Below are 27,631 nucleotides of genomic sequence, written 5' to 3' on the forward strand. Positions count from 1 at the left end.
TACTTTGAGATTTTCCACGTTAACCTATACGATTCACGTTAATTAGTGGTCGTATACCACTGGAAAAAGAAAGCGGAAAAATACAATTACATCGCGATGAAGAATACGTTTCTACAAAGAAAGATCGCTCTTTAAAGTATTAGGTAACGGTGAAATTTCACGATGTTAGTTTGAAAGTCTTTTTCTTTGCTGCTCATAATTCGACTATGTTTATTTTATATTTATCATTGTTTCGTTAAATATAGAAACGATTATTCGATAGAGGCGATATCAGGACCAGTTCTTAACGTTCCCAGTAATTATTTTCATCGATAAAGCGCTACTGTGTCTCTTATGAGAATGTTTTCTTTGTATTTAAAAACGACGCTCATCTTTCGCTATTTTAATACCCTTTGAAATATATGAAATCTTAACTTGGTTTATTTGGACTGATTTTGCTATCCAATTTCTTAATCGTATGATTTATATAAAATTCGGCTATCGAAAAATGAAGTACGTAAAATACAAGCAGGAAGCTTTATTCGTTGACGATCCTCTTTTTCTGTTTAACAAGTAATCAACAATGTTTAACTCAAACAGTTTCGGTAACCTTGGAGTAAGAAAAATGGAAGACGTTGCGAAACCGATTGAAATCTTCTTATCACGGCTACTAAGATAATTAAACGATATTACCAACCGGCTATGAATTCTGAATGCACGTGTCTCTGCTTGCGGTAACCGAATAACGTATGTATGTAGCGTATATTCCTGATTTGTGGTTACCTTTGCGCACTAACAGAAACAAAAAAATTTAACTGACAAATAAGGAAATACGTAATGCATAGCGAACAGATGCTATCTATCATATCTAGCCGGTTCGTTTAATATTTCGGCCACTTTTACTTACCTACTTGCTAATGTTAAGAATAACGGTATCACGCCAATGTCATTCAAACACAAAGAAACGTACAAGTCACGAAAGAGTTATTAACCAATTTTGACATGACTTGTAGGAAATATCCCTCTTCTGACGTTCGTATTCTTGTTTGCAAACATATGTCAGACATTTTGTTTGTTGGCAAAAATTTACATCTACGATAAGGCGGCAATAAATTAATACACAGTATCATCTTGTCACTAAACGAGCAAAACGTTCTGATCTCGTCTTTTCCTTCTATTGCGCTAATTGGGTCTTGTAAGGCAACGATGTAATCGAACACCGAAATTCGTAATAAGTTAAAAACTTCAAATCTAACGAATAAGGATAGTTATATTTTCCTAATTTTTCGTAAGTTTGCAAACTACTCCTCGAAAAAGTATCGAAATGTGATTAAATTGTTTTTATTTCGATTCATAGGTGGATCATAGATGTTCTTTGCCAATTAGATTTGATTAGGAAAGGGTGTCAAATAATTGTAGATTTACGACGATTATGTAGACGAACACGCTGAGCACTTATGAAATTCGTTGAACGTTTTCTTCGTTTGGCGAACAGAACAATTGAAAATTCATAGCGACGAACCACTGTGCATAGTACTGTTTACTCGCCTCTCATTAAATCTTGCACAATTTATAAAACAGATGTTGAAGCTTCTTGCAAAATGACGACTACCGGCTATTTCATGGGAACAACAAACAAGACAATTGTCTGATACACGTGTAGAACTTTTAATTACTACTATCTTTCTGGCACCGTATTTAGGAAAAGTAAACGGTCGTAAAAGCACAATTCATTCTTTCGGTAAATTTAACGCATTGACAAATCTTATGAGATTAATCAAAATAAAGTAATTGACGTAATTTAAGATAACCTTTCGAATACAAGATCTCTTTCCCGTCAAACATATGACAAACGAGACAAATCAAGAGCAGAACTTGTAAATCAGTATTATATATAACCTATTTCAACAGAATTCTAATCCCTCAACATCGTTCCCTTGAAATTGCAGAAATACAGTTGATACTTTTATTTCTCGTCTCAAACGTAGATACAATCTTAAAATACCAGTTTTGTCCGTTAAACGGAGAAGCATCGACGTCTAATACTTTTTTCCTTTTTTTGGAATCGTTAAATCGAAAATTTTCTAATAAATGACGAAGACGATTGTAAGGAAAACGTATTAATCACGTTGCGGTCGCGTCACAATAAGAATGTTCGTATTGTGCGGCTGATCTGGTAAATTAAAAAGCAAGAGCCTGGAGAATCGGTCTAATAGATTGACAAATTTTGTTAGACGCGCTGAACGCTACAACCCACTTGCGTCGCTAAATTACGCAGCATTCGTAGAATAGAAGAATCAAGGCCGGACGAGCTGTATTAGAATCATTATTATTACCCACAGTTAATGCTAATCGTCGTTTTTCTCGAGGGCGAATGGCCTTCTATTCCTTGCATACTTTTGCCGACATAAATGCGAATAAATATATTGATAGCTCTTGCAAAATTGTTCCCCTGCTCGATTAATTTTGTAAATCTTTTACTTTCACTTATTTCGTTTATTATACGTTGAATATTATATTTATTATTATATATATATATATATATATATATATATATATTACATTTATTATTATATATTTATTATATTTATTTATATTTATTCTCTGTTTTAATCAACGCTGCGTTTGTGAGTCTTTGATTTCGTATTAGATGTAACTCTGTGTATGCACTTTATATGCTGACTGTTCTTCGTGCACATAGCCTCTTCTACACATAGCCTTATGGGCCAACCATTTAAAATATAATTTAATATAATTATACAGGGTGGTCGGTAACTGGTGGTACAAGCGAGAAGAGGGTGATTCTACTTGAAAAAAGAAGTCGAAAATATAGAATAAAAAAATTTTTTTTAATTTCTCTTTTTTTTTTAATTTTTCCATCGAGACAACGATCTACAGTGTGATCCGTTATAACGTACCGCTGGCGTACCGAGCGAAAATTCAAAGTCGATTTCCTCGAAAACAAAGCCTCAAAGGAAAAATTTTTGTTCTATATTTGCGACTTCTTTTTTCGCGTAGAATCACCCCCTTTCCGCTTGTACCACCAGTTACCAACCACCCTGTATATACGTATACAACATGCGTATTGTATTATGTTATACAGTAATTACGATAATTACATATTGTAACAATGTAATAAAATAACTGAATATAAGGGAAATCACATATATCGCCTGTAATTAAATTTATCGAATTGTCATGTCGGTAATCCTTTATATTTATCTCAGTTATGGTCTGAGATGTCCGACCAGAAATCAAATAAAATCTTCTGGAAGATAGCGAAAGAAATCGATTTATATATAAACGAAACGTGTTTCGACCAATATTAAGAAAGAAATGCAGGTTAGAAATAGCAAGACGACGGTTGAAACCGGTCGCTTCCGGTAAGCCGCGCCGCATACCTCTATCCTCGTTCAATGCATATTGTCGACGTTAGTCTAGATCAGACTATACCTCGACTCAGAAGACGTTGATGAGGTCTATATGAAAGATGGGTCAGGGTCATGCACAATGCACCGTGTACACACAACGACAAAACTTCCTAATACGAAGCCGACCCGTACATTCACGGTAACGCGTTCGCGTGCTTTCGAACGGCCGGCATTGATAAAAAATGTTCAACTTCTACTAGTCGTTTTATCTTCGGTCGTAACAACTGTATCAGTTGTATCGCGATACGTGATTTCGTATTTCATACAAATCCAAGTGTCACATATTCGTTTTATCGATTGTTCTCGGTTTCGTCAATATATCGTGATTACAAATAGCACGGCAAACATTCGAGCGATGTAAACATTAACGCTTTCGAAGTTAAGAAACCGATCACATTCGATTGTCCTCTAACTGCTATTCTGCAAAATTTTCCATTTATTATTATAGCATTCCTAGACGATCAAAGATTTTTTAGACGATCAATATATATACTACAAATATTAGTTAAGCATGAATTTATACTAAAATTCAAGAAGCTATTTCATTCTGATTGATTTCAAGTTGGTTTTTGTTTGTTTATTGAAATTACTGGAAAATTGAACAGCCTGCTAATTATAGCAGCCCCTTTAATCATCGAATGCATCACTGAATCCTTAACGAAGCATTAAAACGTAACAGAGACTTTAACAAATTATGCGATAATTCATATTTTAAGAATAAATTGGGCCTCAAAATAAAGAGGCGATAAGAAAAGCGAGTACTTCTTGGCAACGTTACGTTACCAAAACCGATATTTAGATTAAAATAACTGTTAACGTTGCGTGTTTTTGCATGTGTGAGGTTTATTCAAATCTTCTTGCTAGCCATTCACCTCGGCTGTGATCAGGTCGCGTGGAACGATATAGCCGACAATCGCCACGGTTCGTGGTACTCGGCGAGCAAGAAATTCTCCTACAAGAAACACCGAATCAGAGACAAGGTCGAGAAGCAAGCGGATCCCGAGGGGAGCGCGTGGTCGAGCGACGAGCGACCATCGTAGTCGTGATTTTTCTTTATTTACGGTGGAGTAAGGCAGGGCACTTAATCCTCCGGTAATGCCAAAGCGCATCCTCCAGGAGCGTGTCTAAGGATGCGATCGATAGAGACGACCTGACGTCACGAAGACGTCGCGGAATTCATTACGCGGCTAGGCCTTCTGCCTCTGTCTGTCTGGGCTTAAAAATTAAAAGGCTCTCAAACAGAAACTCCCTTTTTACTTTCGGGCTCGCGGGTTTGTAATCCTTTGACTAGCGGAGGTCTCTGCACGAGCCTCGACCCCCGAGAATTTAGGATGGAAGTCTGAAAACAAGCCTTCAGACCTTACCCCCTTCCCAAACGCTTTCCTTCCTCTGTCGTTGAGCGGCGAATCAGCTGAAACCGTCGATCGCCCGATTTAAGTTTACTTTCCGTTTTTTTTTCCTGTTTCATACAGCCAGTCGAAACCCCTTTCTTCCCTGTGAGCATTACGGCCTATTTGCGGGCGATTTAACGAAACCATTACGAACCATCGGACTGCTCCAAGGGGACGATCTTCGTTTATCGTATAACGAAATTTCAAATACGCTCGATCAAGTAAACATTTCTTACCCTGTTCGCCGGTGACGAACTCAGCTGCGTTACCAGTGATCTGCATGGTTTATTAAAATTGTTGCTTAAAGATATTTAGTACATTTTTGTGAATATATAACATACTTTCTTATTCAATCGTTGCTCAGCGGAGATTACCCCTTTTCTACCTCTATGTGACAATTAAATTGACGCTTATGCTCGCGTGAGACATGAGCTCAGCCAATACACGATTTTTGACAAATCATTTTCTTATTCATAAAAGCGCCGCTTTTTCTTCACTTTCTGTTTTTTATTTTGCATTTTATTGTATTAAGAACGTAAGATATGACGTTAGAATTATAAAACAATATGTTATTATCTATATAAGCAATTTCGTTAAAAAAATCGCGCAGTTTTGACTGCTTAAGTCGATGAAAATTGCATATTAAGGGATGAAAAAATACAGTCGTTCATGTACAACGGTTCACGACACGTATTATAGAAAATTTTTGTGAATATATTTCGTGTGTTGTACAAAACTTTTTCCATTAGCGTTATTGTGAAACACGATTATCGTTGTAGTGATAAAAAATATTTAATATATAGCGTGAATAATTGCTATAAACATATAATTAATGCTAAAGGTGTTCGCTCTAAATTAATTAATATAATAGAAAATCGATTGTTTAAATAATTTCGTCACCTTCGTGAAGTGTGTTTTCAAGAAATATCGTGCAACTTCTATATACATTTTCCGATTTGTTTCGAATTTTACCAGTGTGATTTTGTTGCTTGTATCATGTCATATATCATACAAAATCTTTTACATAACACACATGACATATTCGAGAACAGAGTCTATGAATCTAAATACTTTCGTGAGCTATTGATATGTATATTTCCAAGTAAAACTAGCCCGGGCTTCGTTGTACAAGGATTAGACGTAAATCATAGGATATTTATAGAGCCTAAATGTCTTTTTCTAAGTTATAAGTAATATATATAAGTTGGAAACCATTACATTGTGCTGGAAATGATAATAGTTTTACAATTAACTCGTTTGCCACATAATATTACATTATTAATGCTAATTGATTGATATAGTTTAAACAACCTACTGTTAAAATTTATATATTGAAAATATATTATAAGTTTATAAAAGTTTGATAAAATATATTTTATTAATTATTTCGTTATACATCATTGTACGTTAGCATTACTTTTATGCAACTCGCTTTTTAATGAATATGATTAACTGTTACAAAGGAACAACGCATTTGACGCCAAAATATACATACCTGGTTGTTTTGAGTTCAGTTCGATCAAACGTTTCTGTCTCGTCGAGTATTATAACTTTGTTTGCCATAGATTTAACGAAGAAAGCCCGATTTTCCTCGAAAATCAGTTTTTAATATTTACTTGCACAAGAACATTTAACGATCAAAAGAAAGATCATACACGATCAGAAATTTAATAAAAACTCATGTTTTATTTACAAATAGATAGGAATAACGCTGTACAGTCGTGCAAATATTTTAACAGTCTGGAATGTAATTTAAAAAAGATAAAAACATCAACATTATTTAAATGCTTTAAATTTTACTTTAATTTACAGTCGATCTTTCTAACTAACTATTCGATAGGACACGTGAAATTTATTAAAGATACCCCTATGCAATTTGATATGTAAAATAATATCATTCTAATCGTCGATATTGAGTATGGAATTTTTTTTAATTTACATAACAACGAATAAAACCTAGTGTTTTACGTGGAACATTTTGACTTGTAATCGATAGAAACGATTATTGCTCGTCTTTTAGTTTACATTTCCGTTCATTTCTTTCTTCTTCTCACCGTCGGCAGTTTGTGACGCCTCGTCTTCTCGAATAAATTCGCAGTGTCTGTCGCTTTCTTGGGCGCCGTAAAGATCCAAATTCTTCCCGAGATAACAAACCGCTGCATCGAAAAACACTCCTATTATGGAGAATCCTAAAAAAAGAAAACACATTGTCGTGCAATAACAAAGTACTTCCATGACGAGATCGCTAAAAGTTCAATATGTACAACGAAGATTAACCACATCTTCGACGTGAATAAGATAAAACGTATGAATGAAAAACTATGCTAATTTCTAATAACATTTGATGATATTTAATTTGTTCTATTTAAAAAAATTATTTAATTTGTGATATCAGGCTTGCCCAATTATTAACAATCGAAAGTTTACAATTGGATCAGCATCGAATCGTTATGTCACTACATGTGGTATAATTTACACCGTAACGGTATATTTTTAAAGTTCCACCCAGACGAGATAAGATAAAAATTTTAAACTTCTTTATCGCTTATTTGCTACCATTCGAATCTACTATTGTATTTACATTATTTTGTAATAGGTAATAATGTAATCAATGTTTTATGATACTTCCCTGAGTATGATAGAAACTCCTGTATTCCGATATACATAACAGGGAGACGTGTACGTTACAATTATTTTCGTATGGTACACATCAGTATGTTTGATATAATTTTAATCAGGCTTTATCCTTTTTCTAATTTTATACATATATCATAAATATTTATTTAGCATTCCTGTTGTAAAAATTGAAACGCGTTTGAGTTGAGGGAAGTTGAAAAAATTTGACACAGTATATCTTTTCCTATAAGCTGCACCGTAAAGTCTAACATAGTACTCTCAAACAGGCACAATTTAAAAAAAGACATAAATCAAGAGCGAAAATAAAACTTTTCTAATAAGACTTCATTTTCGAGAAAATCAGTTTTTGAAATTTATACGTGTAATTAATGATTTGGTGGGCCTTAGTATACATCTTTCTTTCTAAATGTGCTTACATTTACAAACATGGTTAACGTTGCAGTTTACCACTTACTATGCTATTACTAATAATAAGCTTGTTATTGATATGAGCTACTAGTTTCTATTAGTTTATCGATATTAGAGTTAAGTGCGTACGTACCCTTCTGACATATTGCACATTCTGGAAATCAACTGTCTCGAAGATAAAATTTTATTTTTAAGCAACTTAGTTTTCGTTTCCACCTTATTTTACGCTATACTAATCTATTTATTACATTTCACTTTCCACATGTGTCAAATCTTTTCTTACTAAAAGCATGTAACTTCTAAATATAATACTTTTTGTCTCCGTTTCGACTGAATATTCGACAAATTGGATTATCCCTCTGTTGTCCACTTAATCAAGACAATTTATAATACACTGTAGAATTACTACTAATAAACACTTACCTGCTGACGTTATATTAACTAAATACCGGAAGTTTCTTCCATGGTGGAACCAGCAGTTTCCTTTGGTTCCGCAGGACTCCTCCCAAATCAAGCAAGTCGAGTCAATAATGGCTCCGTAAATAATCGGGCCCGGTATCAACGCAAACAAGGAAATGATCATCAGCGTAATACCCTGCGCGAAGCTTTTATCCTTCTTCTCGACGCTGCGATAATTGACCAGCACGTTGCCGATTTTTCCGGAACACGCTAACGTTTGTATGACACAAGTGAGCACCGTGAACAAAAGATAAGGGCGGCTGCAGTCATTCGTGCATGGACCAGCTCTGACTTTGTCAAAATTCATCGCATGTGGATCGTTCACGTAGATCGATTGATTCTTCGGATTGTAATCGGTAGTGTATCCGAAATGACTTTCGAGATCTGGCGTGCTCAGTAAAGGAAGACAACTGCAGTTTCCAAATTCCTTGTCGTTAATTATTGTTCGACAACCAGCATGGCAAGCAGAGAAAAAGGTCGTCTTCGATGATACATGACAGACTGGAGAATATTTAACGCCATCGCAGTTACAGTCGGTGTTGCAACTAAATGTTAGGTTCATCCTGTAACAAAAATGAATTAACTAAATTTTATTCGTATCGATACAACATTGTAATATAAAGGTGTTAGATAACAATTTCACAGCAATGTATAACTGATTTATAATGTTAGTATACGTATAATAAGTATGAAAGTTTACCGTGTATTAAATATCATATTTAAATACATAAAGGATATGTCATAGTATCAAGTACAAATCAATTACAGTAAGTACAAATAATGCATAATTAAGTAGAGAAGATATTGTGAAAATTTTAGAAAAAATTATAATATCATAAATATATGTTAATAATTTACTTGTTTTCATATATAGTCGTCTGTTCTATTATTTATATTGCAATGAAGAAATTAGAAACTTATAGGAATTACATTCTTCAATAAAAGTAGCTAGAGAAATTAACTATGTACTTATCAAATTTTAGCTTCAATATCGATTTACACTATGTAATTTCATGTATATCAAATAATACAGCAAACAGTTATCCAGAAGTTCCGAAAAATTATAATTTTTATACTTTCTAATAATTTGTACACGACGAATGCGCACATGATCCTAAAATATATTCCTTGGACCTAGCATTTAATGTTTTTAATATATGTAACTTCAAGACACTGTAACTCATGTAGAATACGTAAAAGTCACATTAAATTGTATAAACAGCGCTCTACATATTAAAAAAGAATAATAACTTACGTTAACAGAGAAGTATAATAAAACCTAAAGAAATGTTTTAACCGATGATTTTTAGAGTATGTAATGCTCTTTACTAAGAATAATTCAAATACTAATTATTTCTATCAGTATACATTTTTATGTTAACATAATAAAGCGATTCTATTCATAATTATTTACAATTATCTTGTTGCATATTAGAGCACTACTATATTACAAGATTTTGAGAAATACAGGAGTAATAATAAAATTATCACATTTTCAACACAAAAATTTACAAATGAATTTACAACTTAATTCCTTATAAATCAATCTATAGGTTCTTTCTTATGTTACTTTCCTTTACACATTACTTTATTCTTAGTGACGGCTTCATGAAATTGTACTTTTCCACTTTCCTTTATTTATAACGAAGCTTTTATTTATAATCTGAGAGTAATGTAAACAATGTTCTATAAGCAAGAAAACGTACTCACTGCATAGTCTCTAAGTTGAGACCCTGAATGCCAGTATCGGAACAACCAAGAAATATAAAGAGTATCTGACCAGCGACGAAACAAATACCGACAAACACATTCCATGCTAACAATGGTCTAGGACCAGGTTTAAATTTGCTAATGATTAATCCAGAAAGCAGAAATCCTAGTACCATACCAACAAGCGATATCGGACCTTAAAATATAAAATCTTATGTTTAATAGCTTTGAGGAATTACATACTTTGGTAATCAATTGCTTTAACCCTTACAGGACTGATGTTTACATATACGCAACACTGTGCATTAATAAATTATCAATTAATCAATTGGCATACCAATCGTTTCTACATTAAAAGTTTCTGTTATATATTATTTTTTCTCAAACAAAATCACTATTATCCTTAATAATCAACAGTTAGAAAGAAATACAGTCTGCAAAATATTATATATCGAGTTGTTGAACAACCAAGAATTAAATTACACAACGTTTCAAACTTTGGCAGACGACTGCATGCCAATGAGTTAAACAATAAATTCATTGTCGACAATCCGATCTTTACATTCTAATGCACAGTATTTGATACATTTGATACATTTTAATACGTCGTGTCTTCTTTACAAAGACATCAGGAAAATCGTGCTTTTATTATTAATAAAAAATCTCGTCTACACAATCAAAGAAAGATTCAATCCTGAAAGAGTTAAATAACTAACAACAGTTATTTTCAGGACGTAATTTTTTCAAGTGACACACCTGCAATCACAGTACCACCAGCAGCAGATGTGCTGTATTGAACCTCAAGATATTTCGCCAAAAATGTTATGTATGCCGAAGCACCTAACACGTAAAACACTCCGCTTAGGTTATTGAAAGTTAACAGCCAATTTGTTAGCAACCTCATCATCGCTTTCGGAAATTCACGCATAGTTGGAATATATTCACTTTCTAAAGACTTTGTTGGTTCCATCGGCTTCATGTATTGCTCTTGCACAGTTAGGTGCAATTTCAATGGAATACTACCATCCTGAAAAAAATGCATAAAGTATCATTAAATTCTCGACTAAAAGAAAGACGTGTGAATATATGTGAAAGACGTACATATAAAATGTGATCAAATATTTCAAAGTATACCTATACAGAAAATATAGCAAGTAATTCAATTAGTTAATTTTCCTGTTGATATTTCCGCTTATCTACTAGACGTATGAGTGAAGATATGATGTTGTAAAATTCTATTATTAAGGGCAATCAGAAATCTTTAGTAAAACTTTACCGTTGCAACCATTACGATTATTATTTTACACGTCACTTTGAAATTGTCCATATTTTTATCTAAAATAGCTATTATGAAAACAACAATTTGCTCCTTTAGCTGTATCACGAATACATAATTACATCATTGTATATTGCACAATTCAACTTGGAAGATTTCAACATTATCGATACGTTTCTGTGCATACGTAAGCTGCATATGTAGACATTGCAAGGTAAGCAAACTATATATTGCATTAAATTCGTACTATGCATTGAACGATAAATTCTATAGTATTAATCATATTTCACCTTCTTGGCAGTGTCGATTGCAGTATTTGTTTCTGTCGGTAGATTTCGTGGAAACATTGCTATTAGAATAGCGAACATGCCCATAGTGGCGCCTAGAATAATCCAACCGAGCCACCATGCACCTAACCAGCGTGGATCTTTCTTTGTAATCACAGGATGTAGACTGGGATCTATGTACAAACTGAGACAACCATAACCCAGTAGGAATCCTATTGCTGGCCCAACAGTTCTCAGAGCAAAGGTGAAACCTGGATAAAGATTAAATAAAAATTAATATTCTTGTGTTCTATAAATCGTACATGGCGCAGATATTTGGGCAATTAATAATAAAAAAATAATTATTCATTATTTCTATTAATTAAATTGGAACATATATGTTCGAGCCTTTTAGAGTTTACGAATTGTATGTAACTTGAATAACATTAATTATAATATTAAATGAAAATATATAATAATTGAGCTTCCTAAAATTTGTTTCAAAATAGAATTAAAAAGATTCAAAATCGAGTAAATAAAATTATCAACCATGCAAGATTGATTCCCAGTAAAATAAAGAATTTATGTTTGTACCTATACTGTGTTGACTGCTAAGATTATTTGGTAAACGAAATATTTGGTAAATATTTATTAAAAGCAACAGAGGGGGAGAGAGTTTCTTCAAGCTTTATTTATAGATATTATTAAAGTTCTCTTTTTTAATGTTTTAAGATTAGCTAGTAGTTGCATTTAGATGAAAAAAAAATATTTATAGCTTAACATCTTGGAACTTTCTCCCCACGCATCTAAATCAATAATCTTAACCCTGAATAACTGTAGAATTTGGCGATCTATTTACATTTACACGTACATTAAAGTATGAAACTTTAATACATTACATTATAATACCTTGTATAGATACACTATTTGAGTCTGATCAGCGTGTACAAATTAATGATAAATCGATGATTAGAAGCAGTACTTACTACCTTCCTATGAAATCAACCGATTATAAATTCAAATTACCTGTTAAAACACGCATGTCAAAGGCATCTTTTACAATTCATATATATTACTATTATACATACATTTACTATTTGAATATCAAAAATTAAATTTGAAAATAAAAAGCTTACCAAATAACAAAACAGAAATTTTAAGCTGCATAAATGCACACAATGCAAATAATATACAGTATACATATATAGTATCCAAAATATGGTACTCGTTGTCTTATATAATAGATAAAATAATCTTTCATTTTATCTCTGTTCCACCTTTTTCGCTATATTCATAAAAATATAAGTTTGCATAAATATCCGTGGTTCGCTTATATCAATAAATATTTACATAGAATAAATATTTACCTAGAAGCATCGGAGTATTCTTCTTTTTGGTATTGTCATCCAGGTACGTCTGACCAAGACCGTAATAGAGAGTGGTACCGATTCCAAGGATAAACTGAGAGAGGAAGACCAAGAGTCGTGGAAGAATGCTGACGTCCAAGAGCGTTTCCTCGTCGCAATGGTCTGGTTTGATGACGCGTGGACAAATTGCTAGATCTTGGGGTATTGTGGTTGCGTTCAGCAGAGTTTGGTCAAGGTACTCCTTCGTTAATGCCAAAGCATCTCGTCCTGGTCCGTACAAGAAGTGTGGAAGAGCGAGGACTAGGCACGAGAAGGCACTAAGACCGACACCAACCGCGATCCATCTTGGACGGTGACCAGAACCTCCGTAGTAGGTTAATATCAGAGATAAAATTTGAGAGATCTCATTGCCAGAAAGGATTAATCCTGAAATAAATTCGGTTCAAATAAATTCATGTGACGTGACTATTTCTTATTTCGTGGTATAAGAAGAGATGCAATGGGAACAATGCTTGATTTTTATTTATGACAATTATCGCACGTGATTGTGTAAACACACGTTTATGTATATCGTATATTATTGTGTACGAAGCTCAAAATTGTAAATTCAATCAACATCATATTAAAACAAAACTTTAGTAGGTTGAATTATTCTACTCTCTGTAATAGAAAAGTATCAAATTATGATAAGACGAAATGAAGATTAGTTTAGCATATAGCCGATCAAAGTTACAAGGAAACGTTTCGAAAAGTTTCGAAATTATTGTAAATAATTTATAAGATATTAATTATAATGATTTTGTAATTAATTATTTTAATTAATTTATATCTTATATCGGTACATTATACAGAAGAAACAGTTTGTTGAATTTCGCGATCTTCTATTAATTAAATTAAACGGACCGAGTTCATTATAGATATTTTTGCAAATATAGCCACCGCTTAAAGATGTTGATAAATGCTCTTTGTGGAATCTGCATTTCTAGAGAAGAATTGCTTAAAATCTCCGAAAAATGATTAGTTAAACAAATTTCTCAATACGTTGAAGGATCAGATGAATATTGTACTCAAATGATTATTATGAGAGATTATTAAAAGAAATGATTATTACGAGAATATTATTTCAAACGATTTGTCGTATAAATAATAGACGTTGCAACTACGAAATGCTAAATTTTTCCAAAATATTTAAAACAAAGTATTACAATTCTCTTGATACATGTCAGAATTCTTCGTTTAATTTAACGTAATATCTATGTTTGCCTATGTAAATTAATGTAATATAATGTTTAGTTGTGTAAATTAATGTAGTTACTAATCACCGAAACGAGTTGATGCAACAGAAAAATAAAGTTAAAAAATTAAAAGCATTAATGTAACTAATTAAATTACTGTATAGAGTTTACTTTCAGTTTAAGCATAATATGTATTCATAAAACATTAAGATACAAACTATGTAGACTGTGGAGAACGATTAATCTGAATATTTGCAAGATGTCAAAAAATCATACATCTCTCATACATCTGTATATCATCTTATCCATAGAAAACAATCAAATCAAAAATAATAATTGATATTTTTCATGTCTATCAAGTGTTAAATAACTGTACTTTGATCAAAAAGCTGCGTTTTTTGAACCATAATATCAAATCATAAAGATTAACCACATACGCCAATGGAAATAATATTTTTTTTTTAAGCTGGACATTAGTATGATTCTGTAAATCCTAACCACGACTACTAATATTTCTTCTTCTTTATTTTATACATTTCATTGATTTATTGAAATTAATGATAATATTATAATATGGAGACTTCAACGAAAGAACACAAATGTATAAATCGCATTTTTAGTCTTTTCTTATAGAAGAGCAACTTTACAATAATAGAACAATTTTATTGTTTATTGTTATAATAATTTTAAAATAAAGAAGACACTATTCTATTTCGTTTTGGCATTAAATTCTTGCTATCCTCCAGAACGTTCCAAAAATATTAAATGAAACAGAGAAATATTCTCACTTTTTCAGGAAACCGAGTGAATTTATCAACTGTTTGTCAATATATTATCTTCCTAAATTAGACATATTATTCTCATTTTCGACTGTGTTATATTAAGTTATGTACTTATATTACATCAAGTACTCTTTTTTACATAACTGATGGTATTAAAACCAGGAAAATCTGTCTGTTTATTTCCTACGATCCTCGCATAGAATTTTGTCTAATTATCCATCGTCCTAGTCGTATGGAATATTTGTTTCGTTTCTAAAAAATCACGGAATTCGACAAAACGTATCGTTTGTATCGTTAACTCCAATGGATATGTACAGATATCGATCGATCGAATCAACGTAATAACACCGACCTCGTAAAACCGCGAAGTCCACCGGCTGAATACTACACGTTCGTGTGCGTAAGAGTTGTATCGATTTCTCACGCAGCCGCTGTAACACGTAATTAATGTTCATCCAATTGCGTGTCCACGATGCAAATAATGTTTCAATCGGTGGGCCAGTTAATAGCCAGGGTGACAAGCGAAACAAACGAGAGTTCTTCGATTCTTTTGCATCATACAATTGTGAGACTCGAACAAAAGAAGATGACAATAAAGGATTAATTTGAAAAATCAAAGCGAGGTCAATTAGATTAACATCATTACACGTGGACTCAGCAATAAGTTTGCGCGATATTCATTACTACTAAGGCTTTTCTTAAGCGAATCGGACATTTTTGTTTTGTTAAATCATTCTTGATAAAATAAAAAATGTAATATATGTAACATCTAATCAATATATATATATAAGACACGTAAATAATGCGTACGCATAATATGACACCTATTGCTATTAATCCAATAATCTATATTCAAGGAAATTAATTAAAAATTATATTCGATGATGTTGATATCATTATTTAGTAGAAAATTATGGTTGAATATAAAGAATAATTGAAAAGGAATTGTTGACGCGTTGTCATTGATTGATTTCGCGTGTTAAACGCGGAGCAACTTTAACGGTGGGACGAAATCGAAATTGATAAAATAGCGAAGGAAGACGATGATTATTTCGTATCAGAATTGTTTTATTATCACAATGTCTTTGTGGGTTAAAAGTTTGCGCACGAAGCCACCGCTGTATATTTCTTCGGAGACATATTGCTTGGTCGAGAGTTTTATAATAATTAAAATGACCTAAGAATCGTAACGAAAATTAGCGGTAGTAGGGGCAGAGCACGACGACGCGTAATTAGTCGATGAGCGTTAGACGAAGTTTAGACAGGAACAGTTCTATATAATAAATCTACACATACACGGTTTTGACTAATACTAAGCTTCACAGAAGCAGGTTTCAAATGTCTACTAATTCGCAATTCTTTATGCACCTATTTAATGCGCTTTCTAACTTTGTCCAATAAAATCAAGCAATAGCAACAATAACAATAAAAAATCAGTAATAAATTTCACCTAATACAAAGTGATTTTCGAAATTTATAACGTATTCGAATTATCCAACTACGAATAATTATAACTCAGCTTGCTCGAGCATTATACGTACATTACTTTTAAATAGTATAGGATAATTTTTATCCATCTGCGTTCTATCTTGGCCTAAAAATTAATCGTCCTTTTCAAAGTGCTGTTTGAAAACAGCATATTCTATAACAGTATGTTCGTGTGTCTTTATAGTATCCAGCACTCGTTATTCTAACGACAGATTTCTCACTTCTATGATTGCGACACTACTTACTAGACGAACGCACACCGACACGCGATTTATCTTTCGTCGGGGCCGAATGCGTGTACGTGTGCAAATGCAAGTCCAAGTACTTTAATACGACTAGAATCGTAACACTTGGCTACTCGGTATCAGTGACGAGAGAAATCACAGTAAAAATAAGAACCGCGAAATACTCGAATGTTCACAGCTTCCTATATCTCGGACAGATTTTATTATTGTTGCACGAAAGAGTCGGTTTTATGTGATACACCTTACGATAACATAAAATCAGAGAAAATATAATTATTTACGTAGAATTTGTTGAAATTTTGTCCTTAATACATAAGATATTGAAAAACGAAAGGATGTAAAATTTGAAAAAGTCTTGTAAAGTACAATATAATTCAGCATAGGTTCTAGAATCAATATTTCTGTTATAACTTCATATCTTTTTTGGAAGCTTAATAAATTTAGTCCATTCGTTTATAATAGAAAATTGTAATAAAATTTCAATGACAAGTAAAAACTGTACGTTCGTCAGAGAATATGAGACAAGGGAAGGAACATTTAAATATTTCTACATTATACGTCAATTCATAATTTATACAAGTGAATATTCATATGAAAGGAAGACATATTAAACACAGTTTATAAAAAAAGTTGTTTTATATTCTATGTTCCCTTTTATGTTAACGATAACATTTCTTCTTAGATTTCTTTAATATATTTTCAGATCTGCATCATTCCTTGTATTTAACGCGTTATCGAAAAATATATTTTATCCTGATTTTAGCTTCTATATCAATTAAGTATTTTTTACTTCTTTCAGGTGCGACTGTAAATCTTTAACGAATTTAACACTTATTATTTTAACTTCTTGCATACATCTATTTAACAACAATATATCTCATATACCTTGAGATAATAGAACGTTCGATGAAGTACGAGAATAATCATAAACTATCTTAGATATTACTTTTTATTTTAAACCTTGGAATTAATTAATATGATACGTTCGATCATATTATTCCAAAGGCGATAATTATAATTCAGATTATACAGGTAAACGAAACAAGGTGACAAGTTAATAAAGTCAAAAGGTTCTTACCAGTTGTCCGACTAGGTATCTTAAATCTCTTTTCCAAGGTTGTGAGGGTGACGACGATATAAATAAAGGCCATCGCCTGTACAGTACCGAGGAGCCCGTACACGGCGATGAAATTTTTTGGGGTAGCACGATCTCGTAGCCATCGGGGATAAATCCCACAAACTCCGCAACCTTTGCTCATCCCTCCGACTACACTGTAACATTCACATATCTCATTTTTTCGAATTTTTTGGAACATTTTAGAAAATTGTTATAAAATATTTCCTTATCAACATTGTAATGACGATATATAGCATACACCTTGTTAATTACAATCTGATCGAAGAATAAAATACATATCGTATTTCACTTATAATCTGTTAAAAGCTCTTCATTTTGTACAGTAACTTGCAAAAGTATCGTGCCAATATCGATATTAGAAACGAAGAATAAAGAACGAATAATTTTCTGATAACGGTATAACGATAGATCTTTATTACTGATGCAAATTACAGACTAATACTTTGGCATACTACTATAAATCATCAAATATCACAATAATTTATGTATTTTTGCTTCTTCTTATCAAACAACTAATATAAATCATTTTTGTTTAACTATGTAAAAAATTGTTGCTGTTTATTATATCGTATGACCTGAGTAGAAGAAAATCATATGTCTCGACAAAGATACGAAAAACATGTTCATCATGTTTAAACGTAATTTCAAATATGAAGAGCCTATAAACCACATGTATATGTGTATAGAAATAAAAAGCTAACAAGGTCAATTATAATAATTGCATTAACTTCTCTATAGAACACTTCTCTCTTCCATACAATTCCTTTAGCAGCGATAAGTCTGTTATCTACCGTTATAAACCGTTTTAATCATTTAACGATTAGCAGCGGTCGCTCCATTTATTACCATTTCATTAATCCTTCTTCATTATCATATAAATATATGTATTATCATATAAATTATGTGGCCGCAATGATTCAAAGCGTTGTTTCGACGAATGTATTTGTGCAAATGTTGATTTTATCTATTTCGCTGCATCAAATCTTACATTCTGGTAACGATTAGTCCGAATTTTCGGATATAAGTCACAACAGAATGTTCCTGCGTTAACAAATCTGTTTCAAATAAATAAATTACCTACTTTGAAAAATCTTTAGATATGTTTAGATGTATTCCCCACTCATGATGAATTTTCTCATATTCAATAAATCGTCTAATTGCGACAACACAGAATTGACGAGCGGAGGAACTAAAATAATGATACGCATGGAAAGTAAGCAACACTCTAAAAGCTTCGACATCCTAGCTCTCTTACGCCTCGTAATATTTCAAGTTTACACATTTTTGAAAAAGTTTCTCAACTCGTAAGTATCTTATAGCTGGAATAACCAATGGTTCCTATCCTTTCTGTAATAGGCAATTTCATGAATCAAGTTCATAAATAAGCATAGTCAATTTTATCAATGACACTTTCGACGCAAGAGCGATATCGCTTTATGATATGCTTGTTAATCGACCGTGAATAAAATTCTGAAATACAGCGAAATTGTCATTAGAAAGAGATTAGAAAGAAATTACAAAATTAAGATTAACGAAAGATAATAAATAAAATCAATCATAGAAATACGTGCCTGTGATTACGAAAGTGTTTTGAAGAAGAAATTATTAAAGTTTTGCGTTTGACGCACGAACTGAATTCAGCTCAACGGCGCAACAACCAATTCAATCCAATTCAATTTCTACTACCTTGCAGAAATTCTTCCAGATTATTGTAATGTAAATAAATACAACGCAGAATAAGCGATAAACTCGTTTTTTAAAATTCCTGACTTAGGTCACTTTCGTAATCACCGCCACATATGTGTAATGTATGTTTGATTTTACATTATGAATTCAACGTATGAAAAGTTCGTTGGTAAAATATCTGAAAATTTTGCAAGTTACATACGCGCATAGCGTACACGTTAAAAGCAGGCACAAGTGAGACTTAATATCTAATGAGAAATTACAGTAAAATAGAGTAATGCTCAATGTGATTAAATATGTCCAATAATAGCATTCGCAAATCATTCTTAGAAAGATCCGCGATTCGTAAGGAAGATAACAACTTTGCAAACTGAAATTCATATTGTCAAATAATTTGTTTGCTAAATGTTCAGATACTGCGAATGCGTATCTCGTTGCATAAAGCGATAAAGCGAAATTCGTATATAACATCGTCTAACCGTTAGAAGAATCACTATAATATTACTTTTTTCAGCAAAAAAAAAGGTAATATGTATGTCTCATGTATGCAAATGTCAAAAAGTCAAACGATGTAATGGATTTATTTACTAACGATTTCCTTGGTAATTGTCGAGTGCGCCACGGGCACCTGAGATGATTACGCAATTGCAATTTAACTGGGTATAGATTTCGTTGTGACGCTCGGAGACTGCATTAATACGGAGTTCCAGCCGATTGTTACTTCCGCCTCGTCGTGCCACAAGAAGCACGCAAAGAATCGCGGACCTGACTTTATGATATATTCGCGAGTGAGAAGAAGTCGCAGTACCAGCAACGTTCAACGTAAAAACAAAGATTTCAATTAAAAGCTTGTGCAAAAATTATCAAGGCTTAGTTGACGTTCGTCGTTCGCGATAAAACTGCTAAATAGACAAGAATCGAAAGAGAGAAATGAAAATACAACTGAGAAAAGCTAAATGTTACGATGATGTTCTCAAAAACAATAAAATTCACTGAAATTCATACAGGCTCCATGACGATGACTATGTACTGTAATTAGTAAGTATTGTGAAACGTTACGAGCTTCCGGCATCGGCTATTAATCAAAAGCACGAACATTTTTATATGCGAAACATGCGCGTAATAGAACTATAGGTGTACGAGAAACCGGTAAACAGTTGTGAATGGAAGTAAATGTCGACAAAAAACGTCCATGATGATATAATAGATATAATAGTTATAATGATATAATAGATGATATAATGTAATAACCTAAGATAGTTCTATACCAATCTATAGAGTAAAACGATCAATTTAAAGTAATGTTGATCAACGTAACATATTTATGAAAGAATAGGATGAAAATTCCGCCAAATGAAATATTTAGAGCGAGGAAGAATTGACAAATAGAGCAAAATGAAAAGATGGAAGATTAAAATTGTCATTGTACGAAGAAGCTACTGTACGTACCAAATAAATCCAATGAACAATATTGCACACCATAGTACAATAATGATAGATATTTGACTGTCATGTGTAAAAATGACAAAGCTACATTGTTTTTAAACAGTTACGTGAACACGAATAAAGAACGTAGACGCTATACTATCATCTACTTACTATGATAACCGATAGAATTTTTGTTTCCCAAAAAATCCAATATTCTTATGAAACACAATGTATAAATAATATTATAAATTGTATATAAAAAAACCGTGAGATGCGTTTAACTAAGCTTGTATGCACTGCAATAGAAGTACATGACCATTTATATACGTACGATGTAATTCGCAAGATATTTTAGCAATTGATTAAATGTGTAATAAAATAGTGTGGAAAAATAAGCGATCCTGATAGAAACATTAGCACTTACAACAGAGAGCACAAAGTATGCAAGAGAAAGCGAAAACACGCGAGAATTCTATTAGTCTCACCTTGACCTTAGGCCACGTGCTTCCGCATGGACTCAGGAAGGACTTCCAGGTCGCGAGTCCTATATGGATCGCGATCCTCGAGTCTTTCCTTGCTCGTGACCTCCCTCGTCCGCCGAGTAACTAAAAAATCACTGAGCGCTATGAGCGCTCTAGTTTACGCGAATAAACGCGGGGTAACTGAGGCTCGCTCTTGTGTCAATGGCAATGCTCCCCTACTACATATTTCTCTATCAAAACGAATAATAAACGGGGCATCATTCAGAAGACGCGTTATCAACGAAGCACCGGTGCTGACATCTCATTATGTTTACCCACGATGACCAGTTGGCACCGATTCCAAAGGTATCTTGAACTACGGTTGGTTGCAGTCTATGCTAAACATACAACGGCCAACGTTCATTGTTTGAACGAGCAAACTTTTCCACTTATTTCTTTGTTTGAGGAAATGAGAAGGGGCACACCTCACCGATTTCAATGAGCTTGAAATATGTTGTCAAAACCAACATTCTGAACAACTTTCTCGCATACATGCAACTGTCGTTCGTTCTTCATTTCCGAGATATTCACAAAAATCTGCGATTAAATTTAATTTCGATTGCGCTTCATACTGGCATACAGGTCGTCACATTTTGATATAGCTCAACCTACACTTAACTCATTGACGCTAGTCATCTTTAATATAAATAAAACAAGATAAATCAGCGGGCTATAGATTGGAGTAGATTAATATTCGGCCGGTAAGGCAAACGTGATTTAATTCTTAGTTCATGCGATTTTGTAGGTGCATGATAAATTCGACTACTACGATTTATTATTATTTATATACAGAGTCCGAATAAAATGTAACTGCGGGAACGGCGTGACTCGCTGTGTAAAAATAAGAGAAAGATATAGAATAGAATTTTTTCATTTTCGGCTTAGTTTTCGAGATCGAGTTTAGAAATTTGTCAAGTATACTTGAACACGGGTAATTTCAGGACAGAACTAAGTAATCGACAGGAGGTCATTCTACGTGTAAAAATATAGTGGAAATATATATGGTATATGGTTATCATTAGATTACGTGTGTTCATTCGGAGAACATGTATACATATGTATTTGCTAATTCTGATTATAACTGTTGGAATACAACGATATCAGTCGCATGCGGATAGAGTGTTTGATCATACGGATTCTTCCGTTCGTTGTCCAGCGCCATCCCCACTAGCGTGCGTTTGTGAGATGCACCACGGCAGTTAGCACGTGCATGCTTTTCCAAAAAACGCCGGAAGAAGCGTGAGGATATGGATGGAACATTCTAGATGAGCACGTCGAGAAGCTACTAGAAGGTTCTGTGCCACATGTGACGCCACACAGCACCCACACAGGTCACACTCATTACTGCGTAGAGAGTGGAGCTCTAAACCTTTTCAAGGGCCATGGGTCTCTAAGCCAGTCTGTGAATAACTAGCCAACTGTCTACATTCCAGAACGCACATTTATAACTCTCGAAATAATTGTTTAATAAATATCACATTGTATTATTTCAACACAAACATTGTGTCTTCCACAGAATATTAATCCTAATTCCAAGATTAAATTCTAACAATAACATTAGTATATACATGACGAATAAAGAGATAGTGCAACATTTCCTATATCAATAAATTCATTAAAAATTATTTCTTGTTAACAATGCCGGCCACTTAATGACGCCGATTACACTAGTACTGAATAGATACTAGAGTAGAGTGGATATTACTCTAACCCAACCCACAACTCAAATAAACAATAATAAATGTAATAATAATTTAAATGATCCATACATATTTCGACGTCTGGCGCTTGTTTTTGCATCAATCGATTTCGATGAAATTTTCAGCATGTATAGAATTGATATGGATCTACTAAACGTACTTTTTCGTTGCAAGCACATATAAAAAGGTTGTACAAATTGATCTTTACTACTTTCATCGCCATTCCTACAATATAAATTTTCTTCTTAAAGTTTTTTTTCGTATCATCCAGTGAACTAATCCTTTCAGCTCCTCACAAAAGTTCAAGTTTGACTGTATCTATTTTGTAAAATTTTGAAGAGATCGGTTGATTAATCATTGATATATCATGGAAGTCAATTCGCTAAACACAATTTGAAGTTTCGCATCCAGCAACCTCTAAAGCAATAACTTTACCATTTTATCGAATTCAGGAGTAAAAATGTAGGAAACCATTTACGAGGTATAACAGTTTGAGAAGAATGCAGTAAAGGAATCGTCAATTTTTTTCCTCCACTAAATGGGAATATCCTCTGAAGGAATATTAGCTTAAAAATAGATGTACGAAATTCACAAAAATAAATCGATTGTACAAATATATACATCACTTTTAAATACACCACCAACACTACTAATCTAACTAAAGGAACTCTACTTTTCCTTCCTTGAAGACATTTTGTAAGGCAGGACATCAAAGAGTAACGAATTTATAAAGATTCACGAAGGAAGCCAAATCGTTGAGTTATTTTGCCAAAAGGCGCAACTGGTTATTTTTGTTCGGTCGTTGCGGGTCTGACTTAGACGTCGAGGGCGGTTTCCCCTTTGCTCGTTTTTGCGGCCCGCCGCGACGCTTGGCGTCCAATTCCACAAGGCCATTAAGATTATCTTTAGCCACGAAAAACGACAAGATCGGGTTCCATCGAGGCGACGAAGTCACTTGCCTTGGTTACAGGAGAAAAAGGAAATTTGTCGTAAAACTGGTGAACGATAGCATCGAATAAACCCGTAATTCGTTTCGTATCATTAAGACAAACGATTCATAAAGGACTTTCTGATGGAATAAGTTTGGACAATGAGGATACCATTAAATAATATATAATCTTCTGAAAATTAAGATTTTATTTCTTTTTTTTCTGATTTTTCGGTAATCAATGTTTGTGTTTCATCTCTTGCAAAGAGTTCAGATGACATGCGAAAGCAACAGACAACAATAGTCGCGATCTATCATTAGACCAAGACGCATTCGCTTTTTATTTCTCTCCGAGACGATATACATATTTACTTCTGTTTCGTTTCGTTAACTTACTAATAGGGTGTATAATATTAATATTATTAATGATAACAGGCGATATATTACAACCGTTAATCCTAAGAGTATAGGATATTCGAAAGTGTGATGGTAGCCGTGACGAAAATACGCATTCCTCACGGCTTAGTCCTAAAGTTTTTCTTCATCACGTTGCAACAGATTTTTTCCGTTCGCAGTAAATTTGAACGATCACGTATCGCGTTCGCTTTGTCATTAAGTACATGAACAATAGTGAGTAATCGATAATGACAATAATATTATCAATAATTAATAGTAATAATAATTATCAATTTATAATTATAATAATAATAATAATAAAATAATAATAAAATAATAATAATATCATGTATCAATAGTATTAATTTATTTTCCTATTATCTTAATCGAACGATTAATGTAATAATTAATTCCTAACACTAAGCCTCCCTAACAGCATTTTTTGCTAACTTTTTACAGGACTTTTGGTTACCATCTCCATTTCTTCGTTCATATTACCTCTACTTAAAATTCTAACAAATCTAATTAACTTCATCTCGAAGGGTTTAGGACTAGACAGCCTCATTGTTCATAGCCTGATCCTCTGTCTCCCTTCTTGTGTGCTAGTTACTTCTTTTATTTTCGATCTCCTCGTTTGGTCTCCTGATATTTTTTATTTCACCCCTGTACACGCGTTAGCGAATAGTTTCTCGCTAACGAAACACTGACTAGTTTTTAACCGTTAAAATTATTCGGTCGTGCTAATTAAGGCACCTGATTACTTTAAAATGGGACGAACGAATTCCTTGTGTCTTGCAATTTTTTCTTAAGCAACAAACAATTAGTAGTAGCGCACATTAACGTTGAAGAATTAATAATTAGGTAAATTGATCCGTATTTAGAATAAATTGTAACAATATATAACAACTGTAATTCGTTAATAAATATATTGTCGCAAGTATAATGAAGTCGCGCTAAAAATTAAATGATACGCCTATTATTCGTATTTAAAAATTCTAACAACATTTATTCGCGTACAAAACAATAGTTTTTGTTGATCAACGGAATTTTGGTGCTTTTACGTCTTCATTTTTAAGTATTCGTCTTCGCTTAATTTCATGATTATCAACATTTGATAACCAGCAATGTCGATTCGTTCGTCCGTTGGTCCTCACTGTTCATTTAAATAACATCTATAAATTATGCAAAGAAGGCATTATCTTAAGACACTTGGTGATTTCGCTGACACGCGATTCTAAGGCAACATCGGTTTAATTGTAACGCAATCGTCATTACTTACAATCCCTTGATATGCTTTACTCAAATGAATCTTTTGAATCTATTGACAGAATTTTCATTTCAGAATAGTTGTTCAATAAAAATTCTTTTTAGCGAATTTCAAATAGAATACTTTCGAATAAAAAATTAATTCCACGAAACTAAAAGTTTTTACTAAATTAGAGTTTAACAAACATTTGATGTCGAATTTATAAAATTTAACATTTTAAGTTAATCTTCGTTTACTACAATAATTAAAAACAACGTATCGTTTGTACATAAGCGGGAGTTGCTAAAAATATAATAACGTAATTTAAAATCAAACTTAACTTATTGAGAAATACTTCCCTACGTACTTTAAAATAAAGGAACGAGAGTGTATTGAAAAACTATTGCTCTTTTTGTATCTAAATAGATAAAGAGTTACTTTAAAGTTTCGTGGACAATTTAGTTCTAAATTTTTCATATGTCTGCCATAAAAAGAGCGATGTTCCTTTTTCATAAAGTGGGAAACATATTTCATTAAGTTCAATATAAATAAACTGAATTATTCATTTAAATGTAAAAAGTTTATAGTTTTTGACCAATATTCAGAAATGATATCTGTATCACTCTCAGTCCTAAAGGATCGTAAGATAAACAATTGCAATGAAATAGCGATTCGTGAAGAACACCAAAAGTTATTCGTCGATACTGGAAGTAACCGTTTCATCCCCCAAAACTTATCATCATTTAATTAACGCTTACTATCTCGTAAAAATACATGTCTCGAACAATATCAATTCTGAATACGGATCAGTCTTTCAGTTCTACCTAATAGCGAGTAATTGTCGTTCGAATCGTATCTCAGTTACTTGTAACTGTCAACATCGCAGATCTCGATCTCGGATTTTTCCTTAACGTACGAGCGGTACGTAAGCGTACAAAGATCCGGCGTTTCTAAAATGTTCGCGCGTCTACTGAAAGCTTCTATTACCCATCGTGCTCCATTAGTTATAAATAATCATAATGCTAACAACATTACATATCATCTTGTATCTCGAAGTACATTGGCCGAGAATGCCAAAGTTTGGCCCTATAAAGGAGAACGTGGAAAGGAAGATTAAGGTGGGGAAGATTAAATGTTAAGTTAATAAGAAACTGCCAACCGCCGATCCTGAATGACACAGATCACATCCACGGAGCTTCCTCGTTTTCTGCCTCTCATCGGGCGTCGTTCCCAAAATTAACTCGTGAGAACGTGGAGTTAGATTCCGAGTAGTTGAAACAATGGCTCCTTCGTGCGCGGTACACCCGCACCAAATAATGCCTGATCCTCGAATAAGGAAGGAACTGAGTCGTCGTAGAGGCAGATGAAGACTACACGTTTATACGGCGGCGAGGATCAAGTTTTGTGTTGCGAGTTTAATGCCTGTGGGACAATTGACGACGGTACGAATTTCCTTGCAGCAATTTGTCCAACTTCTATTGCAATCTTGCTTCCTGAGGCGTCGTTTGATACGGGAGTCCTGGGAAGGCCGCGCCTGCCGCTGTTGCAGCTGCAGCCGCTGCTGCTGGTAATCCTGCTGCTGCACCTGGTAACGTCGCATACGTATACGGTGTCACGTAACTTGCTGCTGCTGCGTTCGCTGCAAAAACAAAGAAACCGCTTTCTAAGCTCCTGGATGTTTCTCCGATCTTAGCGCAGGTAATCCTTTGAGAAAACAATACCGATTACGACTAATATGAATGTAAACCGTATATTTTCAAATATTGCACAAAAGCATTTCTATTTACAATATGCTTTTACGCTTTCCACTCTAAATAATTCGCTAGAAGGAAATCAACCAGTTGACACAGATTGACAATTTAATTTTTCTTCGAGAAATTAAATTACCGAATTTTAATGTCTTTTAATGAATTT

General features: G+C 33.3%; 2 protein-coding genes across 7 annotated transcripts in view; both read right to left on the minus strand.

Annotated features, from left to right (window-relative positions):
* Positions 1 to 6,464: 6,464 nt before the first annotated feature.
* LOC117243503 (solute carrier organic anion transporter family member 74D) lies at positions 6,465 to 21,624 on the minus strand. Of its 2 annotated transcripts, none has more exons than XM_033511052.1 (8): positions 21,412 to 21,624; positions 17,753 to 17,946; positions 12,925 to 13,350; positions 11,582 to 11,829; positions 10,772 to 11,042; positions 10,016 to 10,211; positions 8,270 to 8,868; positions 6,465 to 6,990 (listed from the first exon to the last, which is right to left on the minus strand). In XM_033511052.1, exons 2-8 carry the CDS (start codon positions 17,931 to 17,933, stop codon positions 6,818 to 6,820), a joined length of 2,094 nt encoding a protein of 697 aa, XP_033366943.1. In that variant the 5' UTR covers positions 17,934 to 17,946; positions 21,412 to 21,624; the 3' UTR covers positions 6,465 to 6,817. The 2 variants fall into 2 exon arrangements, with proteins under 2 accessions (XP_033366943.1, XP_033366945.1); XM_033511054.1 differs by having other exon boundaries at positions 17,753 to 17,941; positions 21,412 to 21,597.
* Positions 21,625 to 24,387: 2,763 nt separating this feature from the next.
* The window catches only part of LOC117243491 (RNA-binding protein 24-like), a 28,442-nt gene continuing 25,198 nt past the window's right edge, over positions 24,388 to 27,631 (minus strand). For all 5 annotated transcript variants that reach the window (XM_033511021.1, XM_033511020.1, XM_033511023.1 and 2 more), the window contains one exon: positions 24,388 to 27,356. In XM_033511021.1, coding sequence (XP_033366912.1) covers positions 27,193 to 27,356 — 164 coding nt within the window. In that variant the 3' untranslated portion in view covers positions 24,388 to 27,192. The remainder of the gene's footprint in view (positions 27,357 to 27,631) is intronic.

This window comes from Bombus vosnesenskii, unplaced genomic scaffold (assembly GCF_011952255.1).
Source record: "Bombus vosnesenskii isolate JDL3184/JDL3185 unplaced genomic scaffold, Bvos_JDL3184-5_v1.1 scf7180000013266, whole genome shotgun sequence".
NCBI lineage: Eukaryota > Metazoa > Arthropoda > Insecta > Hymenoptera > Apidae > Bombus > Bombus vosnesenskii.

Bases quoted from the DNA above. Each gene is read 5' to 3' on its own strand.
- LOC117243503 (XM_033511052.1), bottom strand. From the start codon at position 17,933: ATGAGCAAAGGTTGCGGAGTTTGTGGGATTTATCCCCGATGGCTACGA. The intron at 10,212-10,771 runs GTGTGTCACTTG...TTATATTTTAAG, and splicing joins TGGTGGTACTGTGATTGCAG to GTCCGATATCGCTTGTTGGT. The intron at 6,991-8,269 runs GTAAGTGTTTAT...TTCTTTTTTTAG, and splicing joins AGTTAATATAACGTCAGCAG to GATTCTCCATAATAGGAGTG.